Raw genomic sequence first — 26,547 nt, 5'->3', positions numbered from 1 at the left:
CATTAGTTATATTTAACTGCGAATTAGTAATAAATTGAATGTATTGAATTGTCTGTTTGTCTGTTTCAGTTAGTGCAGAGTAATGTTAGCTCGATGGTAGAAGACACAGCACTGTGTGCTTACACACTGAGTAGTATGCAGAACCAGGAGTGAATGCTAGGAGTGCTTTGAGGGTGGAGGTTGGCGCATGCTGGGTCTCCCTGTGCCCAAAATATCAGTACTTATGATGCGGAAGGACAAAGAAAGAATAGGGCCCGTTTTAAAGCGCTCGATAATATTTTGTTAAATTTTTGCTCACTGTGGGGCTAAATTCCTGCTCGCGAGCGGCTTCATTGTGGCGTATACATCACGGCCTGTCGTATCCAGCTAGCGGTACTCCACAAAAATCAAGAATTTAACCAAAGACTCAAGATTAATACACTTCTTGATCTGCCTGATTGCACGATTTTGCGGTATAAACTGCATAGGCGTAGGTCAGCCTGCTACATAAGGCTGCAGTAACGTCCACCCTAACTGTCCCTCCCCAATACCGTGAGCGGCAGGGGTGAAGTCAAGGAGACGGAGGAATCTTTCATGGATGCACTCGAGAAATTGTATTATGTCATGTATTGGTGTGGGTTTGAGCGTCTGCTATGATCATAGATGAGGCTATGCAATCCTGGTCTGCAGTAAATTGACATGGGTTGGTCCATATGACAAGCCAATGTCACTTGGGTTCACAAAACACTACGGATAATCATGGCCTCTAAGCATCTTTTAACTCATATACACCATTTTTCGCTGCAAATAAGGTACCAGAGCGCTTGTAACTCTCTGAAGACGATTTCATGCACGACGTGCCGGGAAGGCCCTGACAGAGAAACAAGGAATCAGGCTGAGTCTATAGGACACTAGGAGCTCTATGCGCAGCTAAATGTGTAAGAACCACTCGAAAGACAACATTTGTGGCATATTTAGAGCTTTTGCGGGAAACGCTAGGGCATTTTCCGTAATATTGCCTCGTTGCACTACTGACACGATGCGCAGTTGGTGCCATCTTGCGCACTTGGTACTTCTACGTCCAGTCATGACAGGTTCCTCCACGGGTTTAAAGCTTCGATCTGTACTTTTAGCTCGATATAGTTGTATACAGCGAAATACAGAACATTAGGTCGACAGATGGGAAGTCCCTGGGGAGCCACATTACTCGACAGATACTTCGGCGGCACCTACGGGGTAGGGATTGATGCATTTGCATATCCTCAGGTCTTTGTACATCGTGACAAAGTTACTGTTAACAGCCAATTCTGCCAATACTCAATTAAGTAGACGTTGATCCGATTCTAAACAGAAAAGTAGAGACAAAGACTAGGTGCCCATAGTCCGAGGGCAGGCAGCGCACTGCCGCTCCCTGAAGGTGGCGTGCCTGTTTCACTCGGCCGCTGTTGCGACAACTATGAAACAGATGGCTACTATTGCGCCTATTTCTTTTGGTATTTTTATGCTTGAATCGATAGATTATTGGGCCTGTTGGGAGTTCGTGAAAATATATTCTCTAGACCAGTCCCCAGTTTCTGTTTTCTTCCACGGGCATCTGTCTAGTTTACGCACTCAAAACATGCATTGTTTGTTTCGGCAGTCGCAGACCTTCTTATAATTAGGCCAGTAAATCCGGATCCACGTGCACCTCTCCTATCTTCAACTGGCGCGCTCTCCTCTCCCCACGCAAAGGGACAACCACTAGAGACACCGCGTCATACCCCCGTGCACCCTTACAACTACATTTATAGCTACATCTGAGGTTGGAAGCTCTAGTCTCTGCCCCGGTTGAAAGGCAATGGCGCCTCAGTACCATGCTACCTCTATTGGGAATGGAACAGGACGGGCCTGTTCCTACTTCGTGTTCTTTTGGGTCTGTGTTCTTTCTCTAATCGCCCCAGAGTCTGGGGTAGCGGATATCCCGGTAGCAGTAGCAGATGTCTACTCAAGGGCTCTTGATAATACAGGTCGCATTGCGGTGCCAACAGAAGGAGCTGAGCTAAGCTCGCACGCTGCGAAGGCTCCAGCGGTAACTGCTGCATCTGATCTCCACACTGTTGAGGTGTCCGGGAGGCCTGAGGTGGCCAGGAGCCATAGTAGAATGTTTGCTTCTGATCCGATAATTGAAGAGTTGGTGCTGGAAGAGGATTACAGGAGGGCACTCGAACATGCAAACGAGGCAAACAGGGCAGTGATCATGATGCTGTACTCTGCATGGTGCCCTCATTGCTTCGCATACAAAAAGACGTTCTCACGCATCGCGGCAGATCTTAAGGACAAATTTTCTTTCGTGGCAATGAACTGTATGGAGAACGAGAAAACGATGGATTTATGCGGAGACTTGGGGGTGTTTGCACTGCCCTCCATCAAGCTGTTTGTGCCAGCATCCACATACCACACACTGCCGCCTGAAGACCGCCAGGTGCAGCCCATCGATTCATCACTAGGGCACATTATCCTTGAGCTTCCTGGAATGCGTGGTGGAGGCATTCTTGACTCTCTTGGCAACGCTAAAACGCACAACATGTGCGTCCACTCCCTCGCCCTCCCGGCAGAAGACATCATGCCTGCGCTTCTGTACGCCGCCAAGCAAACAATGCAACGCATTGACAAATCGAATCTGTAAGAAGCCGCACACTACAAGCTCCAATACCGTTCCATCGTCTCTTCCTGTTTCTTTTTTGCATATACGTGAAATGTACGCGTGTTCACGGCAGTCCTACTCAGTGCATCGCCCTACGATTCATTCAAAACATCAGGTAGTGTGCCTTTCAGACTGAGTCACTAGCTTATACGGAGGAGGTTAGCGTACTGGATGTTGGTGCAAAGCCAGTGTCAAATCCCTTTTAGGTGCACCTCTTTTGACCATCCGCTGATACTCTCTGCGTGGAGGCCGTCTGCAACGTCTTCTGGCATGCTGTTTGCACCCCCCTTTCCCGTCGTATGTATTTTTTCGTTGGCTTCTACATTTTTAGTGGGTGATTCTGTCCGTCTTGTGTCTGACATTGCGTGTGCCGCATTGTCTTACTTCAGCCGTCTGACCCTGGAAGGCGATTTGGCTTCTTTTGAGCATTTGCGTGACGCACCCTGCAATTCCGTTCGATGGGAATCTGAAGATCATCATCAGCAGGCACGGCATGTGTCTTCATCCCCCCCGTCAGGCATGAGGGGCACAGGCAGCGACCAGCAGTCAACGGAGACTCTCGCCCGTGCCCGGGTGCACGACGCAGTCAGGGGGCTGCAATTCGTGTTAGCGAGTTGGGTTGTAACAGTAACCGAGCGCCTGACCGAAGCAGATCAGCTTGCTTTGATCGACCTGCTTGAAGTAGCAAGAGCCACTATTCCAATAACATCTGTTAAGCGGGCAGCAGCCCTCTCCATCCTCCACCTGTACAGCTCGGGCAACTTGGGGGCCGAGTCGCTGCGCGGCGGCCGCTCTGTGAAGCGAGCGCTTGGGCGCACAAGCGAGGATCGTTTTACGGATGAACTTCGGATATACAGTGAGCTGGATCACGTCTTGCAGGCCGGAAAGGGCCTTAAAGCAGCAGAATGGCGCGCTTGGGTGGGCAGCGTCTCCTTTGGGAAGGAAGCTCCCCCGCTTGCTCCCCTAGAGGAACCCAAGATGAGGCACTGCACCACCCTGACATGCAGCGTCTGGATGCTGCTGCATCTGCTGGCTGATGGAGCTGCGGCGCTTGCCCAGCAAGTGGCTGCTCATCTCAAGTGCGGTCCCCAGCAGGTCTTCTACAAAAGAAAGGGGCAGGCCCTCCCCGTCTACCTGCTGCTGCAGCAAAGATCGGAGGGCAAGGCAGCAAATACTGAGGAAATTCTTGATATTGCTTCTATGAACACGGTATGTACGGGTAAAAGCTGGGGCTCGGTGTACAGACCCAACTAACGCTTCCTGCAGCCATTCATCTAGATGAACCTTCCCCTCCCTCGTGGTAGCTTCGTCTCTTATGCGTGCTGCTTTCCCCGTCCCCTTGAGAAGAGTGGAGCCGTTCCTTCGCCTCCGTGGCGGGGCTTCATGCTCGCAGTTGAGCAAGAAGGCTTGCCTTCTGAAAGGATGGTAGTTCTGCGGTTGCATGCTGTGCGGGTTCCTCCAGGAAGACCTTATAGACCATTATCCCTCATTGGGATGCATGGTGGTCCCCTCTTTCGATGTCGCCTACACCATTTACAACTTCCTCCGCCGCTTTTTTGGCTGCACTGCCTGCCGTCACCACTTTAGGGTGTTGTTCTCCCGGCGGAGCTTCGGGTTGCTGGAACTGCAGCCACCGGAGGGCGACTTCTCCCTGACCCTTCCCCTCGTCGAGCCCCCTAAGAGTCTGGACAGTGACTCTCAGGGTCACTCCCCTTTGTTAGCCAGATTCAGGAGTCAGTCTGAAGGCCAGACGGAGGCGTGGAGCGGTCGGTTTGTGGAACAAAGGAAACTGGATCACCTTAAGCTGTGGTTGTGGCGCATGCACAATGCGGTCACAGTTCGGACAGCGGCGGATGCGACCCTCGCGTTTGTAAAGGGCGACCATGAGGCGAAAAACTACGTGAACTGCGACACTAGATGGCCCCCCAAAAGTGCATGCAGAGAGTGCAGAATGGAAACATTGACACCGGCTGGTATCGTTTCTGTTCCAGTTTTGGTCGCTAGAGACTCGGACAAAGACGTACTTTCGATAGAAGAAGAATATGGCGATTTTGACCAAGCGGCGATTTTGGATTACCTAAAAAAGAGTTACTGGCCCACATCTCCACAAAACAATTACTAATAAGTAAAATGCTCCGCGGGCATATGGCGGCACCAGCCGCTGTTATCGTTTGTGTAATAACTGAGACAACAGCAACAGGAAATCCCTGATGCAGTTAGTCGCCCTGTTATACCTGGCTTTTCCCCGCGGGTCTTAGCCAGAAGGGCTGCCCATAAGGGATACGTGGAAGGGAAGGACCCTACATGTTTCTTTGCTGCAGAAGCCTGAAAGCTACAAAAGCCGGGATTCTGATGAGCAGCCTCCCTATTGTATTTGGCAACAGATGCCACTCCGCACTGCTGCCGCTGCTGGCACAAGTGGACATAACCTTTGCGGCAGCGGAAATGCCAGTGAGTCTTTTGGAGGAGGAATTCGCGGAACAGGGCAGAGTCCTCTTCTCGACTAGATTGGGTGCTGTAAGAAATATGCATCCACGAGCAAAAGAGAGGGGCCCGTGCACGGCCCAGTGCAAGACCGTGGACTGCATCTCGCGTATTAGTAGTCGCAGCTGCAGTGACAGCTCCATCAGCTTGCGTTGATACGTACTGTGTTAACCTGAATGCTTGGTTGCGGGAGGAGACCTGGAAATACACCAAGGAAACCCACCAGGGTCTCTGTCTAGCCGGCACCAAGCGGTCACCGCATTTGTCTAGGCCACGACGGTGTTGTTCTTGTTCCCCTGCACAGCGGGTGGCATGTTGAACATATGCACAGGCTCATAACGAGAAATTAGAGCGCCTTGACAGCGTTTCTCAAGGCTCTTTGCTTTACTGCTGCTTTGGTTGATAACAAATATGTGTTTTGTCTGTTTTCATTGGATACATCATGCCATTGACCCTGCATGTGTTGCTCACATGCCTTTAGGTTTCCTGGAAAGCCCTTAGAACACAATTAGAAGCCACATGTGATCTAACAGGATTTATGAGGCTTTTGCTAGAGGTCCAGGGCACGTGGTCGTTCGCTTAGTAGTGTGCTTCCCTACAACAGGTGTCTTGTTGCTATTAGGTTATTCGGTATCCCAGTAATTCGACTATTTGGGGAAATGATCCGGGGGAGAGACTCTCTGGCAGTGGAAATTGATGATGACACAATGCCGTTGGGGTAGAAGCTGCCGGCCTGCGTGACGATGTGAGCTCAGTAGCTTCACATCTAGAAGAATTGCATGGCATCAGCCGGTAGAGGATGTATGGACGTGGATGAAGCTTTGCAGACCAAGGAAGTATGCTGACCGTTGGGATGCACGCTTGATGATATTATCACCCAGGTGGTGGTGTACCTCGTTTTGAAGCCCCAGATAGAATTAAACTAGTGCTCCTTGTGCGAAGCCTTTTGGACCACATGCTACAACGGTGGCTGTATTTATGCAAAGCAAGTATTCCTATAGGGGTTGCTTAAGTTCAAGCCTTGCCTCAGGCCCTGAATCAAATCTTGCCACGATCGACTGAAAGAAAGGCATCTGGGGGCTAAAAGATGTTAAGCAGGGAGTCTACCAATAGTTAACCATATCTAGAGATATAAACCTTTGACGTTTAAAGGCCACACAACAAACGAGGAGGTGCTTTATCATTCTACTTCGGTCCTACCCAAAGTGACGCACCGCCTAATGGGCAACAAATCTCCGATAAAATAACCGACAACTGAGGCTCCCGCAAACAATGAACTACTCAAGAATCTACGAGCAAATGAGAGCACCTCTCGCGTCTTTGGCTGAGAACGAAGAGCCATCTCGGGTTTAGAGGCTATGAATGTGGGAGCTGTGTCAAGCAGGCCTAGCCTACATACTAGGGAGAACCAGAAAAGCAGGCCAAAGGAAGCTGGTTCTGAGTATCCCCACACAAAACCACGGGAAAACACCGGATTATGTTGTGAGCGACTAAGTATAATTTGAATCTGAAAGTGCGTACAGTCGGCCAAAAAACTGAGCAACCCTAGCAGGACCCAGTGGAAGCAGGCTGCTTGGCGAGTAAACAAGGCACGTGAAGGAAATGGAATGCTGCCCACGCAGGCTGTAGCGTAGTGGAGGCAGCTACAAAGAATGAAGCCACATTCGGGGCCTACCAAAAGTCAGGTCCGCGTAGACTCAAGCTCGCGTTGATGATCGAGAATTGCTTGTGTTCCTTGAAACTGGATGCAAAGTGGATCTGCAATCCGAGGACACAGCGCAGAACCGCAGTCTGCCTATTGGGTGCTTAGCGCCGTCCCTATGATGCAGGCCATCTGACAAGCGGTAGCACGCGAGGACTAGCAAGGTCGCGAATGTTAGATGCTGCATCAAAGTGACATATGGTTTTGTCACCATGCTGTTTGTGAGCTAGACCCGTGCGCCAACAAGCTACTTCACGAATTCCACAGATGGCCAAATGGAACAAGCGTATGCGGCCATGCCTGCATGCTGCGGAGGTGTTAGTGTGCCAAAATGCGGAGCTCTCGAGACTCCGCAGCAGTCACTATTGTGCAATGCCATCCCTCTTTTCTGTGATGACTCGCGGCCTCACCGAACTTGAGAGGTACTTTGGGTTTCGACTCTCATGCATCCACCACTCTTGCCAAAATTCAGAATGTTAAAACTCTGAGCACGACAACGCTGAAGATAACCCGCTAGGATTCAAAGAAACCGAGCGTCCGTCGCTTGTACATTCCGACTTCACTTTGTGGTGCCGTTTTAAGCAAAGGCACACGGCTATGCTTTCTCGTGCCACGGTGAAGAGCACATCACGGCGGAAAAGCTCTCACAGTGTTTCTGGTGGCCTGGGATGCATATTGCGGTAAAGGAATATGCACTCTCATATTTAGAGTGTCAAGAGCAAAGGACCTGGTACCTGTCCTATGCCCGAACTTTTGCGAAGCCGTCGAGCACCTTCAAAGGATTTGGGCTAATATGATTATGATTTTACTGTTGGAGTGCCTGAGGGTAAGGGCCAAGAGAGCACCTATTTCCCCGTCGACAGACTCAGCAAATATGCCTCTTTCATCCCTTGCTTTGGTTCTGTCACGGCTCAAAAAATTTCTCTGTTCTCTCAACGTTTTTCTGACATGGACGTTTCAGGGCTGACCTTTGGGATGGGTATCCGACGTTTACTAGTGGGCTGTGAAGTGCCCTTATTAGCTGCGTAAGCATTGACCATAGCGCGACCTTTGCGAACCACTCTGATCAGTGGGAGGGAGAGTGCGCACTAGCGGCCCTCTTCTGCAGAATTGGCGACTATATGCAGAAACATATCTTTGAGGCGCAGATGCACTGCTAAAATAAGATGTATTTTGATTCCCTTTGCACAATTTACTTGTCTTCGTGTTTTTTTGTGGTAGGAGGCTCTCAAATTGCAGAGCTCTCCCACTTTTCTGCATGCGATAGATCTCGGCTAACAGGTATAGAACACGAGAGCGGGTGTTTTGAATGGGAAGGGGAGAGTATGGGTGGCGAATTTGGACCTTGGCACTTTCTCCTGCGCTAATTATATTTAACAATGAACTAGTAAAGAATTAACGAATTTGCTTGTCTGTGCGTTGGTCTCAGTTAGTGCAGAGTACTGTTATGTTAATGCTTGAAAACGAAGCACTTTGTGCTTGCGCGCTGAGTGATATATGCAACTGGGTGTGAATGCTAGGATTGCTTGGAGTGTAGAGCTAGGCGCAGCCTGGCTCTTCCTCTCCCCTCACGTCAAGAGCTCTGAGTGGTGCGAACAGAAGAACGAGGGAGGTTTTTTGCTAGGGACTGACCTTTTTCTGATGTTTCTACAGGGTTTGGGGCTAAGTCTCTCTTCGAACACCCTAAGGTGATCGCTATTGAGTCCAGAAACGTAACATTATGTATATAGTATTAAGCTAGCGCTATTACGGAACAAATAATATATACGAATGATACCGCCAAGTATTTTGAAATGTAAAACTTTAGAGTATACTCACTACCACTGTGGTCCGTGTATATAGGTAGCCGCGGCCGCCAAATCCTGCATACACAGCGAGTAAAAGGGCCTGGGAAAGACCAAATATTACGAATGGGTGCAGTGCTTTAATCTTAGTGCGTTATGGCTAGACTTAGGTTGTTTGTTATTTGACTAGAATGCATTCAATGCGGGTACTTCTTTGCCTTGTCAGGAAAGATGAGAGATCGAGTCTCGCGCATGCAACACTTTGGGGCTGCCTTTGCATGTTTTGAGCCAAATACCTGGCATTTTATTGCACATTTCCCAATGCTATTTATGTAGTTCTTGAGAAGAGACCCAAGTTTGTGCTACTTCTGCATGCTCGCCTCTGCCTTTATTTGTGCTTGAATGAACGCCTGGAGGACGAGTGTCAAAAGGCTTTGGTGCGGGGCGTGAACTTTGCTTCGTACTGTATACACGCCCTCGTCTGCCCTTTAAATTTATTTTGTGAGTACGAGCTGCTGTACTTAAAGCACGGTAAGAGGGGAACTACCTTCGTACTAACCGGCTCCCCCTTACTCGTGCATTCTGGCTGCCTTGTCCTTGTTGGGAGGAATCATGACGTCGAACACCCCAGCTGCAGCACCTACGGGAAGAAAAACCCCGAGTGAATTCCTTCAGAGGGTGCTTGGGGGAAATGTCCTTGTCAAGCTAAACAGCGGGACCATCTACAAAGGTAAGTAAACCAACCGCAGTCAGCTTGAAAATGACGCCCCTCTTCACGACAAATTGGCTCGCTTCCATTAATCATGATAGTAATTCATTATTCAAGCATATTTACGGACGGACTGATGGGATCAAAAGTCTGTTACATCCTGCACTTTTGGGAACTACGGCACCGCTAGTCATGGCAGAGAAAGGATGATCGCATGCCCCGAGTTCGTGTTACACCAGTATGACCGACCTGATAGCAGAGAGCATAAAAATGCCCTTTGTTGTACTTTGCTGTTATCTATGACATGTTGCTTTTGTCGGGTAAAGCAGTCGCATTCGCGCTATATTATAATGTGCATCTGACTGACCCCAGGCACTCTGCAGTGCCTCGACGATAGGATGAACATTGCTTTGGAGAAAGCTCAGCAGTTCTCGGAGGAGCAGACACTTGTTGCATCCTATCCTTTAGCACTCATCCGCGGAAACAACGGTAAGTGCGAATCTCACTTTTACGGCCTTCTCTGTTCTATGCACAGGTGGGAGATTCTCATAGAACTAATAATGAGTTTCATGTACGAGAAAAGCAAAGCCCTTTGCCAGGATTTTGTCCATTCTTATCGAAGCACTTGTTTAGACAAAGCAATGGGCACAATTTGCTTTTTAACACTTCGCGTCCTGTTGTGTACAGTACTTTATATCAGCGCCGAGAAGGAGGACGAAGTGTAAACAATAGTGCTCGCGCCGAGGCGCTGAAGCACCGCCTTGTTATCATGTGATGGCACAAAGACAAGCCAGCAGCTTGCTTTTGTTGCACGCATTCCCTGGCCTCTTTGCTGGCTGGGAACCGTTTGATAGAACAAACAAACTTCTAAGGGTTTTTCTTCTTGCTTCCTGTGTATGCTAAACAAAAGAAAAGCCGACCTCAGACTATTCTCTTGCAAATTCCTGTGGAGAAAGCCAGAAGCTTAGGACTCCCAAATCGTGTCTCTTGAACCATCGTTTCAACGCTTTCTGACAAGCGAAGACTACGATCGTTTGGAATGGCAACGAACCATCGTACATCCAAAAGCTGTCAGTACGGATGCCTCCACCAGCTCACTGGCCAGGGTTTTTATATTAGGTAGGAATGAGGATCGAGTCACTGGGCAGTTAATTTGCATGCTCTTTCACCCATCATCACCCTAGGCCGTTCCCTTTGGGGCGGCGCGAACGCTTCACTACCAAAAGCGCTCAACTACCGAATAATCCACCTGAAATATCTCAACAATAAATCTGGATTGCTCGAAACGTTTACGAAATGCGACCCAGATACATCACCAGTTGGATAGTGATGTGCTGCATGTACAAATTTAATCGGCCTCTTCTGTGTCTCGATGCTTTTTCTTCTTATGTTTCTTTAAGGGTTTTTCCTTTACTTCCTCCTCATCTACATCTCCCTCCCTTTCCACACGCCTCTTCTTTTTTGGCTGCAAAGAAAAGGAGATGCCACCAGGGTTTGGATTAAGCGACCGGTATGGTAGGGCACGATGTTTAGTCTTGCTGTGAACTACCAACGTTTCCTGAGCGAAGAACAGGAACTCACCTTTTCAGTGACACCGCATTCAGCTTCCTCCTCCGCAGCAGCCTCTTCACGTTCCGTTTTGATCACTGGGGCTTGCGGCTCCCCAGTCAGCTTTGGAAGAAAGCCCTCTGTTTTCAGCCATTCCTTTGGTGTATTTTCGTTCGGCCGTCCTTTCTTGTCCAAAAGACCTCCCAGTATCATTTTCTTCTTCTCGGACGCACGAGGGCCATAACCCCAACGCATTGCATACGTGTCCCGATCCATCAGAACGCGCTTCACAGCCGCTACCACGCCATGATCCACGCTGGCAATTACAGAAGTGGACATCTGGGCAACACCTAAGAGTAGGAAATACAAAAGCAAGGCGGCATAGATATACCACGAATTCCAAAGAAAATACTTCTAGATCACTGATCGTTTCCTTGTAAAAACCCGGGGAAACTGGATTTGGCTGTGCAAGAGGTAGAATAGCAGGTTACCATGTGCAATTGCTTCGCCCTTGGTGGTCATAAGGACGACCTCTTCGTTCACTTCTATATTATTTTCAAAACGCAGAACGCCAGGAATCATGAGTTTCGCGCCATAGCAGATCGCGTTGACGCATGAATCCTTGACCACAATGCGCGGGAGGCCAACGAGCAGCATTTCCAATGGAAAGATGATCCTAACGGGGCAAGAGAGAAGCGCATTGAGAGTATAAAACTCAAAACTCTGAATGAAAGTCAGGGTAAATAAGGTAACGCGTTGTAGACACGAGCTTCACATATGTACGTCATGCAGAAAGGGTACATAACCAGTATGAGGGTGCTGGTTGAAGTCCTTACCGTCTCAGATAGGTTTCGTCTCTGAATGCGTCGTAAACATACATTGCATCTAGAACATCATGAAGGGTAACAAGATTCCCATCTTCTTTTAAATTCCCAGTTCTCACTCGGCGTAATTCCTGCATGTGTGCCCCCGTGCCAAGAAGCAACCCCAGGTGCACACACAGCGTGCGAATGTAAGTGCCAGCTTCACAGGAGACACGGAAGACACATAAATGCCTGTCTTCATCATATGACAAGATTTCGGATTCGTAGATCGTCCTGAGGCACAATGCAAACATATTGTAACCCAGCATGCAATGCCTTGGCGGTAGCATTAGAGCACGCATAAAATAGCACCAAAACCCGGTCCAAGCGCGCCCTTCTCTCTTCCGATATCCCATACTGAAGCCTTCAAAAAGCAGTTTACAGAAGCTCCGCTAGATTCCTAATATCTAATTTTCAAACTCCGTCGCACATAATGTGTTATATTCGCTTCATGTTCACGAAGGGGGGACAGCTGACCTGATGCGAAGCTGTCGCTTTACTGCAGAAATTACTGGCGGCCTTTGAAACAGAGCACCCGTGAGCGTCTCTAGGGCCTGAACATACGCAAGCAATATAAGGGTGGCAGTGTTCCTTCCAATGCAAACACGAACACAGAGCATTTCAAAAACAAGTACCCCACAGGCTCATTTCTATTGCTTGTACGATATAGAATGGGGTCGAATGTTGTGGTCCTGGTTTAGAATCTCACCCGTGCAACCTTCGCCTTGCTTTCCGGCTTGGAGTGAAAGCGGGCAACAGCCACGTACTCCTTACCGGCGCTCTGCTGGCTCTTGACAAGACGAGTTGCCCTGTATGACCCACATCAAACCATGAGCCACCTATCCACAACTCTATTTTCTGCATAAGAGAGCAGCTGAGCAAAACTTTATGAGCCAGCGAGGCCACCCGGGAGCTAAGCCGGATTGTAACTCACCTGTTGATGCAAACAAGGAGACAGCCGGTAACCTTTGGATCGAGGGTGCCGCTATGGCCTGTCTTTTCGACCCGCAAAATCTTTTTCAACCAGGCGACTACCTGCATTAAAAACGCAACCAGCCCATCCATGCTGTTAGTAAGTAGGTAGAATAATCAGGTACCGCTCCCCCCTCCCAATTTGCTACAAATGTCAGAAAATTCAACAGAGCCACGTAAAATTGTCTACGGAAGAGATACAGTGGTTCTATGTGTAGAGCAACCAAAGATTGGCCCAGACCTCGTGAGAGGAAGGATTGGCTGGCTTGTCGAGGAGCAGAGAGCCGTAATTAAGGTGCTGCTGAAGCGGCCGAGCGAGTGGGCTGCTGCCAAAAGGCAGGGGCGTGTAGTGGCCGGTTCGCACGTTGAGCCGGTCATAATTCTGTCCATAAACCAACGCGCTCAATCACACGGTTGCATGCGAAGGGGAAAGACTATACCAAGCAGTGTAAAAGAAAAGGGCTTGTGAATATCTATGCAAAAAAGAACGCAAATCGGTTTCACACGGAATTCTCACTTTCAGGAGAAGAGGCCATTTGCTTGTGTCAATGGGGGGCGCATTGCCAGTGGGATGAATTACAAATCCCTCTGCCTCAGCGTTTTTTTTCTTCTCCTTCTCTCCCATTCTGCTGAGATACAGATATTACCAAGCGATTTTCGTGAATGGCTGGATACAATGCGCGTTCCGCTATAACCAGATGGCTCTTACATGGAAGCCTGAGCTCCAGGAGACAGATCACCGCAGCACTACAAAAAAGAATCCAGCTTTAAGACTATGCGTCGGCTAAAGGGCAGAAATCCAGTGATGCGGAAGTATCCAGTTCGTTGATCAGCTCCAGCAGGGCCCGATCTTCCTGCTCCGGCACCGGGGCAATGGGGCTCCTCCTGCTAGTGCTGCATGGAGCCAACGCCCATCTGGATGGCTTAAACAAGCAAAACCAAAAGGAAGCGCGCGTAGAGTGCCACGATAAGCGCATGCACGGGCAAAGCGAATTAGTTGCAGCGGTTGTGGGGCAGCTGGCCCCGAAAATGGTGTATGTTTGCCACTGCTATGTTGAATGGCATCTGCTTCTCCAGCCACTGCGATAGCAAAGGCTGTACCTCTGGAACCGGAGGCTTGTATATTGCTGCTTTTGGTGCCGAATCATGAGCAGCAAGGGCCGCCGCAGCAGCAGAAGGCTTGTACTTTGGGGCTGGGACAGAGATGCCATTGGAGCGCCCCGTAGATCTTCAATGAACCAGCAGCGATACAAATTCTTAACCAAGCATGCAAAATGTCCCATTGCATTGATATCTTTTTGGCCTCTTGCTGAAGCGACTCCCGTATCGAATGGCCCTTTTGCACGAGGGTGCTGGAGAGGCCCCTACTACTTGCACACCCCCATCTCGGCAGGCGTCGCTCTCTGTCTTTCCCAGGGTCGGATCTAGTACTTAAAGGAATCATTTTCCAATTCCACCACTATACGGTACAGATCTGTCGTTTTTGACAGTGTGTAGCTTGCAGTGTACGCAACATCATTCACATGGGGCTTCAGGCGCGTCAGAATATCAAATAAAAAGAGGGTGCTCTGGCTCGGGGCCAAATCCTAGCGATGAACTTAAGCTCCAGCCTGCCTCGTGGCCCTACCGGGTCTCCCGGGGGCCCATCAATAGGTCCCTTCGAAGCTCCAATGTTAGCAACGAACGCACTTCCATCAGCTAGGGGCACCGAAGGGATCATGTCAACGCATGAGTCGCCACAAAATTCACAGTTGCAGCAAGAAGAGGCGCTATCTGCTCAGTTTTGTTTCTCTGGCTACCAGCAGCAACACCTCACCAAAAAGCCTACCTCTCCTGTCTTTCAAAAAGAGCTGGACCACCAGCACCAACTGCCACTGCAACAGGCCCCCCAAAACTTACAGACAGCGGTCTGTGCAAATCGCCGGAGTAGCTCAAACTCTTCTCTGGTTAATCAAGAAAGGCATGCTCACATAGCGAGCAGCAAGATGGTCCTCAAGTGCTGTAGCAGGGGATCTAGCTGCACCTGCCACGCCGATACACGAACTACCTTTAACAGCACTGAGTTTAGCAGGTTTAGCTTTCACAGTACACGCAGCAGCACAGGATCTAATGTCTTCGGAAGCAGGAGATACAGCAGTACAGACTCGGAGTTGAATGCGTATGCGGCTCCAGATCCTAGAAGGGCACCAGGGAAACCTCCACTGGCTTCGCCCTGCGGCGCTGCCGGTGAGCCTTCAACCTTTTACGTGGGGACCGAGTCATGTACAGACTGGGGTGCGATTTCAGCAGACGATGGAAACTGCAGCGGTAGCAGTGTATTTGTCGCAGTGAGAGTACGCCCCATGTGTGAAAAGGAGAGACGCCAGGGAAGTTTCAAAACAGTGACTGTTCTAGATCGGCAGTCCCTAACGGTAACGGAGCTGGGGGCGACCGGGGGACCTCGAGGCAGGAGAGTAAGGAAGAGATACTTTTCATTTGACTGGGTGTTTAGCGAGACAGCTGACCAAGAAGAGGTCTTCAAGGGGTGCACCCTTCCCCTGTTGCAAGATCTGTTCAGAGGAACAAATGCCACTGTCTTCGCCTACGGTGCCACAGCTGCCGGGAAGACACATACCATGCTCGGCACCGAGTCTGCTCCCGGTGTTATGCCCAGGGCTTTGCAGCTCCTCTTTCAGCAGGTGAGGGAAGCACATGCAAAGAGAAAACCCGCTTATATTCATTGAGCATCGGAAAAATGGCGGAATAAATATGGGAGGTGGGGCAAAAGCACTGCACTTGGGGCAAACTGGTGCTTTAGACTAATCTCAAGACAGATTGAGGCAAATAGAGATACAGAGAGGCGTAGAGGAGCACAGAGACAGAGGCACAGCCACACTGATAATCCTACAGGAAGGGGACAAAAACGGTATTGACAAAAATCGATACGATCGCAACCAAGCTGCTAGGCAGAAACAACGCTATGCAGACCAACAAAGACAGTTGGACACAGGAACAACCGAGGCTCGTTTCCGCGCCTTTCTGACTTCTACTTACTATTGATTAATAGAAAGACCCTTACCGCTGTTTCCGATTTTATAAGTTAACACCTCAATACTTGTTGCATGCCCACAAGAGACTTTTGAATGTGCACGCTTCGTTCATGTCACGCTAAGGTTACTGTGCTGTCCTTTTAGGTCTGCAGTGAAAGGCATAGAGAACACACTTTGAGTTGCTGTTTTGTGGAGATCTACAATGAAACCATTAGGGATCTTTTAGGCTGTAAGCCAGAGGTCTGCGAGCTAAGAGAAGATCCAGAGAGAGGAATGGTGCTGCAGCATGCCACAACACATAGGCTTACATCTCCACACCAAGCACTACTGCTGCTACTAGAAGGGAACAAAAGAAGGACACAAGAGGCAACAGACGCCAATCAAACTTCTTCACGCTCCCATGCCATTTTACAAGTAACTCAATGAATCACCCGAGGGACAGCACAAGAGAGAGCGGACCAATTCCCTTTCATCCGGCTTCCCGCGGCTACCCTGCTTCCATCTATCTGCTTCTTCCGCGTTTTCTGAATCTATTCGGTTCCGTTATTCCGTGCTGCCCACCAATTGCGCTCGCTGCTTGCTTCCTCGGTACATGCCTCTTAGCTCCCTAACTCTCTGTCTCGGTCCTTATCTCCATCGCCTTCGATCCCTATTTTCATTTGTGCTTCTTGTGCCTGAGGAGAGGCCAAGGGACCAACAGAGAGGCATGGCAAAATATTTTTGACTATCTACCTAAATAGCTAATAGCAAATGTTGGGATTATTACGGATGCCATTGGAACATAGTTTCACATCATCGTTTTGGCTTATTGCTATGTGTGCATTTGATTTATCTCGCTGCATCTTCCTCGCCTCTGACATCTCTTCTGATAGTCCATTTGGAAGATCCAGGATCAATTCTACCTGTGTACGTGGAGTGTGTGTATGTTGCTACATTAAACTCTCCCAGGTGAATTTGTTGATGAGAGAAGGAGGCACAGAAGAGAGACAGCTAGCCAAGCTGTCCTTAGTCGATTTAGCCGGCAGTGAGCGGGCTTCCCACACAAGTAACTACGGGCAGAGGATGACAGAAGGTTCGTCGTGAAATGTAGTGGCTTTTTTGTGCCTCCCGAAACATCTCCAGGCCTCTATGCTTCTCTTGCAATGGGCTTTCTTTCCTTCATCTAGCTGTCTGCCCATGTAACTGCCTCCATTTATTTGTTAACACGAATAAGTGGTTTGCCCATATCATAGCTTCCACAAGTGAAGGCCGAAGGTGCAGCATAATTCTGTTCCTCTCTCTTCTGCAGTCTCCAGCCATTTTCTAAGCCTACAACCAGTTTGCCATACGCATCAATTAGTTCTACTTTTGCTTATCTGTGTACTTGTCTCTTTTCGCTTATCCTTCTCACCTCAGGTGCGAGCATCAACAGATCTCTGTTGGCTTTGGGCAACGTAATAAACGCCTTGACGGTGCGCTCAGGAACTCCAGGGTGTGCCAGCCTGCGTCACATTCCGTATAGAGACAGCAAGCTCACGCGTCTGCTGAAGGACAGTTTGGGGGGGCGCTGCAGAACAACCATGATAGCGACAATTTCCCCTGCCACGAATCATCAGGAAGAAACTCTCAATACTCTTAAGTATGCCCGGCGGGCTAAAGCGATACGAAACTCCACGCAGCAAATGAATGTACCGAAGCCACAGAGGCAAGATTTTAACACCGACATCGCTGTTGTTGCTAGACTTAAAGCAAAACTCCACCAGCTACAGTGCCAACTATACGAACAGGTAACTTGCCAACAGAGTGCACAACCTGTGGGTCAGGGTTAAGGGCTTCACCTTCTCGGCATAGGATTTGTAGCTGCTTGGGCACCCAAACTCCAAGAGCCCGCTAAGATTTGCGTCAAGCGCTCTGGTTCCCACTTCAGGACTTTTTATGCACGCTCCTTCTTCGATATTTAGATTTAACAATGGCTTGCTCCAATGTATGAATCAATATGACATCAGGCAGCTAGTAGGTTTTGTACGTGCGCTGTTCTGCTCTGTAGACCAGCCATCCCTCTGCGGAAGGCCGCTTCTTACTCCTCGTGAAGGTAGGTGTCGTTCTTTATGCGAAATAAGAGGGTGGAAAGAGAAAAGGTAGCGAGAGGCAACACGAATAGCCTAAAAGCAGCGGAACAGTGCTACCAGCTGAGATGGATGAGGGAATGGGACTTAGACATATGATTTTTGCATTGAATGCGCGCATGCTTTGCCTGCTTGCATACATATTACAGCCATATTCCTGTACGTAGGTAGACAAAAGCCTTATACATATATTATGTACACACGATGAACTACCACTGATCTTTTGATGGTATTACTCGAGCACTGAGGCGCAAATACTCCCCTCTGTATTTCCTGCCTCGTATACGTATTCCGTGTCTGCGGGCACTAAGTACACCGCTTTATCACTTATATCTTCTAATACCCCCTGAGCTGTTGCAGCCTTTCCATATGACTCTGACTTCGTTTCCTTCCTCCTCAACAATTCTTTGTATACGCATTCATCGTTCGTCAGGATCTACACGCGAGGCTTATTAGGAGACGGCGATATTGTGGTGGCCATGCAGAGTCCATTCTGGGCCCTATGGAGACTACACGAGTATGATAAAAGACTGAAGTGTACCGCTAAAGCCTCAAAACACAGTTTTTGAGTGCCGAAGAAGCGCTGCTTCATACACTTCCGTCTGCTTGTCTCTCTTTTGCTGCATTAAGCAAGTCATCAATCTGCTGCCTTTCTTCTTTCTTCTGGCCTTACATTCGTCACATCTAGTTTTATTTCCATCGTTTGATCATTCTCTCCCCTGCATCCCCCTTATGTCCTCTCCTATTTTCTCCCCTCCGTTTCTCCCCGTCTAACGCTGTTACCCACCACTTACTTTCCCCATCAATTGCCTGTGTCTGTACTACAGGCAGAAAATCCTGGGTCCCAGATCCCAGAACAGCAGGGAACAACTACAACGCTGGAATCAGAACCTCAGGCGGCAGCCGAGGCTGTCAATCTCCTTTTTGAAGACATTGATGCACTCACGACTGAAAACGCCCTCCTTACGGTAAACAGACGCACATGAACCTTGAAGCCTACTGTCTCAACCAACAGAGGCAGGCCCAACAGAACTATTCTGCAGATTTAACAGCCAGGCACACAGTCAGAGGGGGGCTCATAAGCATCACAATATGCAGCTAGCTACACGAAGCTCGATACAGGTACCCAAAACAACGAGTAGATAGCAACATAGACATAGGTAGAGGGCGTTTGGCATTAAAAAAGGCAGGGGTATCAACCTAAAAGCATAACATTTTATAAGCTGCTCTTGATGGATGGTGGCCACTCGGGACTACAGGGAAGCACAACGAACACACGCTACGAAGCATAGCGGAAGGAGATGCAGGCATGCACAAAGCATAATGGGTCAAGAGAAATGCCGAGAGATTTAGCAGGCCGAAAGAGCCCTGTCGTTAGTAGTTGCTACACCCTGCGCAAACGGGTTAGTGGCTGGCAGAGTATAAATCGATGGACGGCTTGTGCGGGCTCAGGAACAAGTTGCTGCCCTTCAGGCTAGCCTCAAAGAGAGCGGAGACAGGTTTGCCTTCCTGCAATCCCTGGCACAGCAGCGGCAGACCTACGCAACTGGAGCTGAGCAAGTATCGGGTACCGCAGCAGTAGCAACAGCTGCTGCTACTACTTCAAATGTTTCGGGTGACAAACGCAGTCGGAGAGGCCTCGTGGAAGCACCAGTCGTATCCAGCAACACGAACAGCACCAGCGGCGGTGGGCCTCCACATGAAGACAACGAAATGCAATTGTTGCTGCTCATGCGACCACAGCCGCAGTTGCAGTCATTGCATCAGCAAGATGAGGATTTCGAAGTACCCACAGAGGAGCAAGAGCTACAGGGCATCGACTGTCACGACGATCTGCAACAACAGGCGCAACCACTAGCCTTGCAGCCCCAAGGGCTGATACCCAGCAGAGATAAAATTCAATTTGATGATTACTTTTCGCCCCAAAGCGCAGATGCTACCGACAGCAGCCCCGCAAAGGCAAAACCATCAGCTGTTGCGCTTCTGGCCTCTGCAGCTACTCCTGAGTCGTCAGGAGTTTCTCGTGCGCTTGGATTGGGGCCCTTTCGTTTCTTCAGCAAGAGTAGCGCTCTTAGCAGGCTGTGTAACTCTACTCCAAGCCCTCAGGTGACCGATGCTCCTGCTGCTACAGTTCCCGAGTCTGCTGCTTCGGCTGCTACGGCAGCTGGCAGTACAAAGTTTTGAGAGTTAAAGCCCTCCTGAGGGTTAAAACTTCAGTAGTTGCCGTTCAGCTCCCTTGGATGAATGCTTAGTCTCAGACGGGTTGCATAGGAGGAATGTATATAGGGGAAGATGCCTCTGTCCACACGGTCGGACAGACCAGCTGGTTACGCAGCTGCTAGCCATAGCTAAGTACGTGGCAACCAGATGACCAGCTAACAAACTCTCTAGCTACCAGAATGAACGTGGAGGCATCTGCTGGGGCTGTTGCTGAGATTAGTACTGTTGCTACATGTAGTACAGGCTCGCCAAAAAAGTATACAAGTTCCCTCCCCGAATAAATGGTATAGTGCTATTTGCTTGGCACATGCGGTACCGGGACATCCTTCCTGCGACTTTCGGAAATCTTGTTCTCTACAATTTGCTGGAGATTGGGCTGAGTGAAGAAACAACCAGCGAATTGCAGCAACTGACCCTCCCGCAGACGCTGCTGCGGCTGCAGCCGCTTCTGCTGTTCCAGGATAGCTGCAAGGAACGTCAGCAGGAGCTCGCTAAGCTCGGGATGCGACGCAAGATACCTACAAATAAAGCAACAGACTAGAGGCCGTATTGCTGTATTTCATCATCGTGTCCGTCTTCACGTATCCCCCACCTTTGCTCTATTTATAACTCCCGCTTCTTTTCAGCATTTGCTAAATGCACGTTCGATGCGTCTTCAGCTCGATACGAATTTCTATCAGCTAGCTAGTTATCCAAGCATTTGGCTGCTTAGCCTTTTTGATTGTGAGCTGTTTCCTAAGTGCGATCTTCTTTGGGGTGCTTTACAGCCAAGCGTGTAGCTGACACCCTGTGCTCCTTTTACCTCTCTAACCCTAAGCCCCAGATCTCCCTCCCTAGAAACCCTGTGTGATAGTTTCGTTACTCCTCGTTTTCCATCCTCAGTTTTATTTCGGATGCCTTTAAAGCCTGCAGCTGCTCGGCGCTGAGAGTTGACCGCTGCTCCGGTATAGGCAAGTGCGGCTGCTGTCTCTCCAGCTCCAAAGCAGTGGGGGCGGAATCTGTTGCTATGAATGCTGCTGCGTTTCCTGCAGGAGAAGCAGCTGCAGCTGTTTTTATTTTTTCCCCTACATCCAGGGTGGCATCCTCGGTGCACAACAGAGGAGGCAACTCTGCCATTATCACAAAAGTAGCAATGCAGCACAAGTCCTGCAAGTAAGATTAATGGTTTAAGGCCAGGAAGACTAGAAACAGATGGCGATTTCAAGTCTACACATAAACTTTCAGGATCGGGGTTTGTGGCTACGCACTGCCCCTTTGGAGAGTATTAACGCGATAAACGCCGTACTGTGCTTGCTTTTTAGCGAGTTAGGCTTTAGAGCTTAGAAAATAAAACTTAGAACGTTGTGTTCAAGAGTTGAGGGTACGCTTGTCTTCAGGGGACTCGGGCCCCGCCATACAGGGCTGCAGCCTACGATGGAGGAATGTAAGCACCCTAGTAGGTGATAAACGACGCAGCTCTTCTAAAAAGGCTTTGCGTTTCCTTGACGTTAGGGTTCACGAATAGCGGTTAGGGTTTAGCATTGCACGGTGCTGGAGATAAATAGACCTCAGATCGTACAAGTGGCACGCTGTCGTGTGTGTACAAATATTCCCATGTGGTTTTGCTCATTACGCCAATTATTACTGCACCAAACAATTTTCTTTTTGTTCCCGCATTAGGGGCTTACAGACAAGTGCATGGAAGACGTTAATGTGGACGCGCAATGGTACCGGCGTAAGGCCTGAACACCATGCGGCTAACGCGGCTCGCTGGAATGCTTAGTACCAAGGCTCGGGCTGTTTTTGCTTCGTGCATCCATAGTCCGAGCAGTTGCGACAGCACTATTATTTGCAGGGCCGGCTGTAGCAGCAAGAGCAGCTTCGGGGGGGAACGAAGATGCAGCAGCAGTGCAGCAGCAAGAGCTGCTGCAGATACATGGCGGGGAACTCATAATCAAAAGCAACACCATAAGCAGCGTCAAGAGCAACTGCAGAAAATCAACAACAAGGAGCAGCAGCTGCTCAGCCCATCAGCTGCCAACTGGCAACAACTGTGGCATCACTCAAATTCTCACGCACCCAAGTTCTCGGAAGCCAGGTGTAACAGCAGTAGGGATTGCAACAACAGCAGCCGTAGTACAAATGTAGTCCATGTTGTTCTTCTCAACCTAGGTTCCCCGGCAGAGCCAACATACACAGCACTGTGGATGTACCTGAGACGTAAGCCCCTCTGTGTAAGAATGTTGGTGCTGCTCCTACTACAGTAAACCTATGGTGATTTTGCTATTCTCTACATACTGCTCGTTCCATTGATGCTTTTAGTTTCTGTGCATGTGCCCGTTGCCTGAGAAGGGACACTTGACGCTTGCAAAACCACGGTGCGGTTGCTGTTGTGTGAATATATGTATCCTTCCTCTCTTGCTGCCGCTGATGCAGAGTTTTTAGGAGATGCTCGCGTGGTGGAGAGTCCCCGGTTCTATTGGTTACCATTGTTGTACTTCCTTATCCTCCCTATTCGGTCTCGTAAGTTCGCAGCAAGGGAAACAGTGATCAGGGCAGGAACACCAGTAGCAGCACCACACACAGCAATAGCAGCAGTGTATGCGTATGTTCCCGCAGGTACGTCAGCAGCAAGGTATTCCAAAATCTGGCTCTCTCAGGAGGCCGTTAAGGAGCAGCTTGCTCCTGCCGCAGCTGCTCTGCAGGAGCGGCAGCAGCAGCATCGGGAGCAAGAGCAGTCTTTGCTTCAACGACAATTGCAAGGTGTCCTTCAGGGTGGTTCGGCGTCCCCGTTGTTGGTGCATCATCTGTCGCTTGCGGCGCGGCTACAGAAGCAACTGGACTTGCAGCAGCAGCAGGGGATCCCACGCTTTGAAGTCGCAGCATGCATGCGTTACGGTAGCCCTGACGTCGCTAGTGTGTTGCAGCAGTTGCGGCAGCAGCATCAGCAGCTGAAGCTGCTGCTTCTCCCCCTCTACCCTCAGAGCACAGCGTCGTGCACTGCATCGGCATTCGATGAAGTGTTTTCTGAGCTCAAGAGATGGAGGTTAGCTATTGTACCGCTGCGTGTGATTCTGCTGCTGCGTCTGATACATCCTGCCGCTCCTGCTTCTCCCTATGACGAATTAGTTGTCTGTAGCAGCGACAGGGTCGTACAGCAGCATCGCGAGCTAAAGTGCATCTGACGGTTCTTGACATGGCTTTCGCAGAGTGATGCCGGATTTGCGAATGGTTGCGGGATATTCAAAGCATGAGCGTTACATTGACGCCATCGCGGCCTTGGTGAAGAAATTTTGGGAACAAAACGGGTAGGGGAGCCTTTCAAGTTGCACGCACAAGCTGCTTGCACCCATAGACGGGGAGAGCAGCACGACTGCTTCCTCTACGCGGCGGCCACGCAAAGAGGCATGCCCCCTATTCTGTGTGTTGTACCAGCAGGCACTTCTCGCCGTGGCCTAGCTCTCAGTATTGATTAGTTTTAGGCGTAGAAAGCGTCAGTTTTGTGCGCTCAGGCGGGGCGACCATTTATTATTTTCGTACCACAGCATTCCGCTTGACATGAGCCGCTCGGCGGGGGATCCCTACGCTTGTCTCTGCTTCCAGACGTCTCGACTTGTCGCGGAGAAGCTTGATTTGCAGGTACTGCTCTTGTAGTTTTTGCCTTGGTTGCCTCGTGGGCTCCCTCTGCCCCTCTGCACCTAGCGGTGCTCCTGCTGGGAGTGCTGGCCAGTTCATGCTGTCAGTTGCTGCTCAGCCTGAAGAGTACGAGGTGGCAATGCAATCGAGGACGGGGTGCTCGGCATGGGCGGAGCCCTACCTCATCCCTGTGAGATTGATATCACCCTCAAGCAGCTGCTATTTTGGCAGCTCCTGAGCTTGTAGCAGAAGCACCTGCCTCGGCAGAAGCAGTAATAGTCTTTGCTCTATCACCAGGCTCGAGACATTCCTCCATCTTGTAAAGCCTTATACTTCTGCTTCCTCATCTATCTTTTTTCTATCCATACGCCAGTGTTTTTCCTTCTAGTTTCCATTGCTCTTTGCCAGCCCTCATAGTTTATGTGGCAGCCCGTATTCCCGCACTGATATCTTCGGTCTGTTTTTCATCTGTATGGTTTATTTCCGTGTCATCTGGCTTTTTCCCTCCCTCTTCAGGCTCTGGAGGCACTGGCGAAGGCCGGATGCCTGCAGGTTGACGTGGTTCTGCCGGGGTTTGCTGCTGACTGCCTTGAAACGCTCGAGGAGATTCAGCAAGAGGCCGCCGCTCACTTCAAAGCTGTCACGGTGCGTTTCCATCCTTAGTCAGAAAGGCACCCTACGTGCATCCTTCTAAGATGAAATTGCACTGCTCGACCTATTGCTGAGACGAGACACGACAACCAGACTCTCTGGAGGAGCCAAGGGTGTGCGACTGCCGATCGAGTTGAATTGCCTGCCAGGATGGCGCTGCCACCAAAGTCACTGGTCGTAGTGTGTCTGCGTATGTGACAGGATGGTCGCGGAGAGTTACGTGTAGTGCCTTGTTTGAATGACAGCGACGAGGCTGTTAATCTGATTGAATCTCTTGTTTTGGAGAACACCCAACAGTGGTGGCGGCAGCCCGCATAGGTTCGTGCAATTCGGTCTTCGTAGTGGTATTAAAGGAGTGTGAGTGTTACGAAGCAAGTAGACCCTCCTACAGCCACAAGGACAGCCAGGAATGCGGTTGCTCCTCGTGACCTACCAAGCACCACCACCACCACCGCCACCATCAGCAGCATTTGCGAGCAACGTTCTACTGCATTCGAAGCATGAAAATGATTAACATTTTAGGGCAGAAACCTAGTCTCTGAAGCGAGCTGGAGTGCAAATACCTCTGCCAGAAGGGAACCGACTGTGAATCTACAACAACATTCTTAGCACTACCAGCTGTGTACTTCCATCAATCGAGTTTTTCGTGGCGTTTTTCTCCTTCTGAAGTGCATAATATGGCCGACAAGAAATTCTTGTCGTGTGAGCTGCCTTAAGCATATGGGGGGATTGCATTCTAAGAAGCAATCTTACTCTTTGTGCGCTGCTTTTCCATACGGTCGAGGTACTGAAAATTTTTAAACTTTGCCATTGTCCACCATGTCGTTCTGTTCTCCGCTAAAGTAGCCCACTGGCCTCAGTGCATCAACACCCCGCATGACTAATAGCACCACCAGTTAAAAGTGCATGTGCAGCCACTGCATGCTTGTGGCCAGCCACTTCTCCTTTTCGACACAGTAGCGCTCACGCGATAAATTGAAGTCTGTTGGGGACATATTACTAATCTTGGCTTTCTGTAGAATCAGCATTTGAGGCACTTACTTTGGTGCCGATCTGCGTTATTCGACTGGACAGCAAACGAAGATTAAGCTTGAGTGCGTTAAGCTACACTTCGCCGCATTCTACTGCACTCGTTTTATTTAGGAGTGTAGTATTGAAGGTTTGAACATTGTTCGTTTGCTTGTTTCTTATTAATTGCGAATTAATGTTAGCTTGACGCCTGAAGGGGCAATATCTTGTGCGTTTGAGTTGTATACTACGTGCAATGTGCCACTAGATATGAATGATAAGAGTGCATGAAGAGTGCAGCCACCAACTCGATGACTCTCCCTGCCCCCTCATCAAGAATTTGAGGTGCCGACAGAGAAGTTCAGAGCTGTTTTGAGAGACTTGAGAATTTTCGATTAAGCTTGTATCGAGTCTGAAGCGAAATGTCTTTCTTGGGAGATTAGAAAAAGGTGTGTTACGCTTGGTATCACCGCATGGTCCGATGCAGCTGTTCCCCGCTCATCCTGTTGCTTATTTGGAAATTGTCGGGTTTCCCCACAACGGGTGTCCGGTTTTGACCGTGCTATTTGGTAATTCAATAATTTGATGTCTTTCGCTGCAGCTGGGGAAAATCCTATTTGGCGCTGGACTAGGTCTGCAAGCTGATGTGCCGTAGTTCTACAACTAGTAGACACGCATCATTTGGCAATCAATAGATTTATGGATGCCTCTTTGAGGCCATCTAGACCAGAAAAGCTTGGGGGACGTAAGGATGGAAAGCAACTCAGATTTCCCTGCTTACTGTCTTCAGATTTAAACAATCGTACTCCCGTTGCGGAATGTTTATTGGACAAAGGGGGGCTTCAACGAAGGCTCAATGCACGCAGAAGAATTTGTCTGCCTGCAGAAGCTACCACTGTTAAGCCCTTAATACAAGCCCTGAATCATCCGTTGATGCTGAGATCAGGTCAGCAGCAAGCATTGGAAGGCTAAGGCTGAAGTAGGAGAATTTACCAACCGATCGATGTATAGAGAAATATGAACCTTTGCTGCGTAAAGGCCACAACGCAGATAAAAATCTGCTCTTCTAGTTGCTACCTCGGTTGTACCCAAAGTGGTGTCCCGACAGGAGGTTGCAGGATAACCAACGGCTGAGCCATCAAACAGCCGACCAGGGAAGCTTTAGCAAATGATGGACTACATCAGATTTCAGGAG

At 49.5% G+C, this 26,547-nt stretch overlaps 4 protein-coding genes across 4 annotated transcripts; 3 read left to right on the top strand and 1 right to left on the bottom strand.

Annotated features, from left to right (window-relative positions):
- The first annotated feature begins 1,816 nt into the window (after positions 1-1,816).
- On the top strand, positions 1,817-4,784 carry LOC34623987. The gene is made up of 3 exons (XM_022737086.2): positions 1,817-2,640; positions 3,052-3,871; positions 4,125-4,784. The coding sequence occupies exons 1-3, from the start codon at positions 1,817-1,819 to the stop codon at positions 4,782-4,784; spliced, it is 2,304 nt and encodes a 767-aa protein (XP_022590120.2).
- Positions 4,785-10,689: 5,905 nt separating this feature from the next.
- LOC34621498 (H/ACA ribonucleoprotein complex subunit 4) lies at positions 10,690-13,349 on the bottom strand. Its single transcript, XM_022734707.1, has 9 exons — positions 13,242-13,349; positions 12,966-13,106; positions 12,687-12,787; positions 12,462-12,561; positions 12,230-12,306; positions 11,726-11,986; positions 11,381-11,565; positions 10,923-11,239; positions 10,690-10,806 (listed from the first exon to the last, which is right to left on the bottom strand). The coding sequence occupies exons 1-9, from the start codon at positions 13,347-13,349 to the stop codon at positions 10,690-10,692; spliced, it is 1,407 nt and encodes a 468-aa protein (XP_022587518.1).
- A 967-nt stretch (positions 13,350-14,316) lies between these two features.
- Positions 14,317-21,346, top strand: LOC34621497 (osmotic avoidance abnormal protein 3). The gene is made up of 7 exons (XM_026336451.1): positions 14,317-15,402; positions 15,898-16,167; positions 16,702-16,825; positions 17,149-17,519; positions 18,686-18,826; positions 19,311-19,988; positions 21,209-21,346. The coding sequence occupies exons 1-7, from the start codon at positions 14,317-14,319 to the stop codon at positions 21,344-21,346; spliced, it is 2,808 nt and encodes a 935-aa protein (XP_026192236.1).
- Positions 21,347-21,808: 462 nt separating this feature from the next.
- LOC34621496 (ferrochelatase) lies at positions 21,809-24,662 on the top strand. Its single transcript, XM_026336450.1, has 7 exons — positions 21,809-22,277; positions 22,677-23,103; positions 23,267-23,365; positions 23,570-23,696; positions 23,812-23,883; positions 24,210-24,338; positions 24,546-24,662. Exons 1-7 carry the CDS (start codon positions 21,809-21,811, stop codon positions 24,660-24,662), a joined length of 1,440 nt encoding a protein of 479 aa, XP_026192235.1.
- Positions 24,663-26,547: the final 1,885 nt, after the last annotated feature.

The sequence above is a fragment of the Cyclospora cayetanensis genome, unplaced genomic scaffold, assembly GCF_002999335.1.
Source record: "Cyclospora cayetanensis isolate NF1_C8 unplaced genomic scaffold, CcayRef3 CcayRef3_contig_129, whole genome shotgun sequence".
NCBI classification, from domain to species: domain Eukaryota; phylum Apicomplexa; class Conoidasida; order Eucoccidiorida; family Eimeriidae; genus Cyclospora; species Cyclospora cayetanensis.
Note: the sequence above shows the minus strand (reverse complement) of the source record. Positions and strands in the feature narration are given on the sequence as shown.

What these genes read in the sequence shown, in the direction of transcription:
- LOC34621496 (XM_026336450.1), top strand. Translation starts at nt 21,809, where the DNA reads ATGCGGCTAACGCGGCTCGCTGGAATGCTTAGTACCAAGGCTCGGGCT. An exon ending in ACTGTGGATGTACCTGAGAC is followed by an intron (nt 22,278 to 22,676) that starts GTAAGCCCCTCT and finishes ATGTTCCCGCAG; the next exon opens with GTACGTCAGCAGCAAGGTAT. An exon ending in CTCACTTCAAAGCTGTCACG is followed by an intron (nt 24,339 to 24,545) that starts GTGCGTTTCCAT and finishes CGTATGTGACAG; the next exon opens with GATGGTCGCGGAGAGTTACG.
- LOC34621497 (XM_026336451.1), top strand. Translation starts at nt 14,317, where the DNA reads ATGAACTTAAGCTCCAGCCTGCCTCGTGGCCCTACCGGGTCTCCCGGG. An exon ending in GCTCCCATGCCATTTTACAA is followed by an intron (nt 16,168 to 16,701) that starts GTAACTCAATGA and finishes AAACTCTCCCAG; the next exon opens with GTGAATTTGTTGATGAGAGA. An exon ending in AGTGCCAACTATACGAACAG is followed by an intron (nt 17,520 to 18,685) that starts GTAACTTGCCAA and finishes TCTGTACTACAG; the next exon opens with GCAGAAAATCCTGGGTCCCA.
- LOC34621498 (XM_022734707.1), bottom strand. Translation starts at nt 13,349, where the DNA reads ATGGGAGAGAAGGAGAAGAAAAAAAACGCTGAGGCAGAGGGATTTGTA. An exon ending in AATGGCCTCTTCTCCTGAAA is followed by an intron (nt 13,107 to 13,241) that starts GTGAGAATTCCG and finishes GTTTATGGACAG; the next exon opens with AATTATGACCGGCTCAACGT. An exon ending in AATGCGGTGTCACTGAAAAG is followed by an intron (nt 10,807 to 10,922) that starts GTGAGTTCCTGT and finishes TTTTCTTTGCAG; the next exon opens with CCAAAAAAGAAGAGGCGTGT.
- LOC34623987 (XM_022737086.2), top strand. Translation starts at nt 1,817, where the DNA reads ATGGCGCCTCAGTACCATGCTACCTCTATTGGGAATGGAACAGGACGG. An exon ending in CGCATTGACAAATCGAATCT is followed by an intron (nt 2,641 to 3,051) that starts GTAAGAAGCCGC and finishes GTCTTACTTCAG; the next exon opens with CCGTCTGACCCTGGAAGGCG. An exon ending in ATATTGCTTCTATGAACACG is followed by an intron (nt 3,872 to 4,124) that starts GTATGTACGGGT and finishes GGGTTCCTCCAG; the next exon opens with GAAGACCTTATAGACCATTA.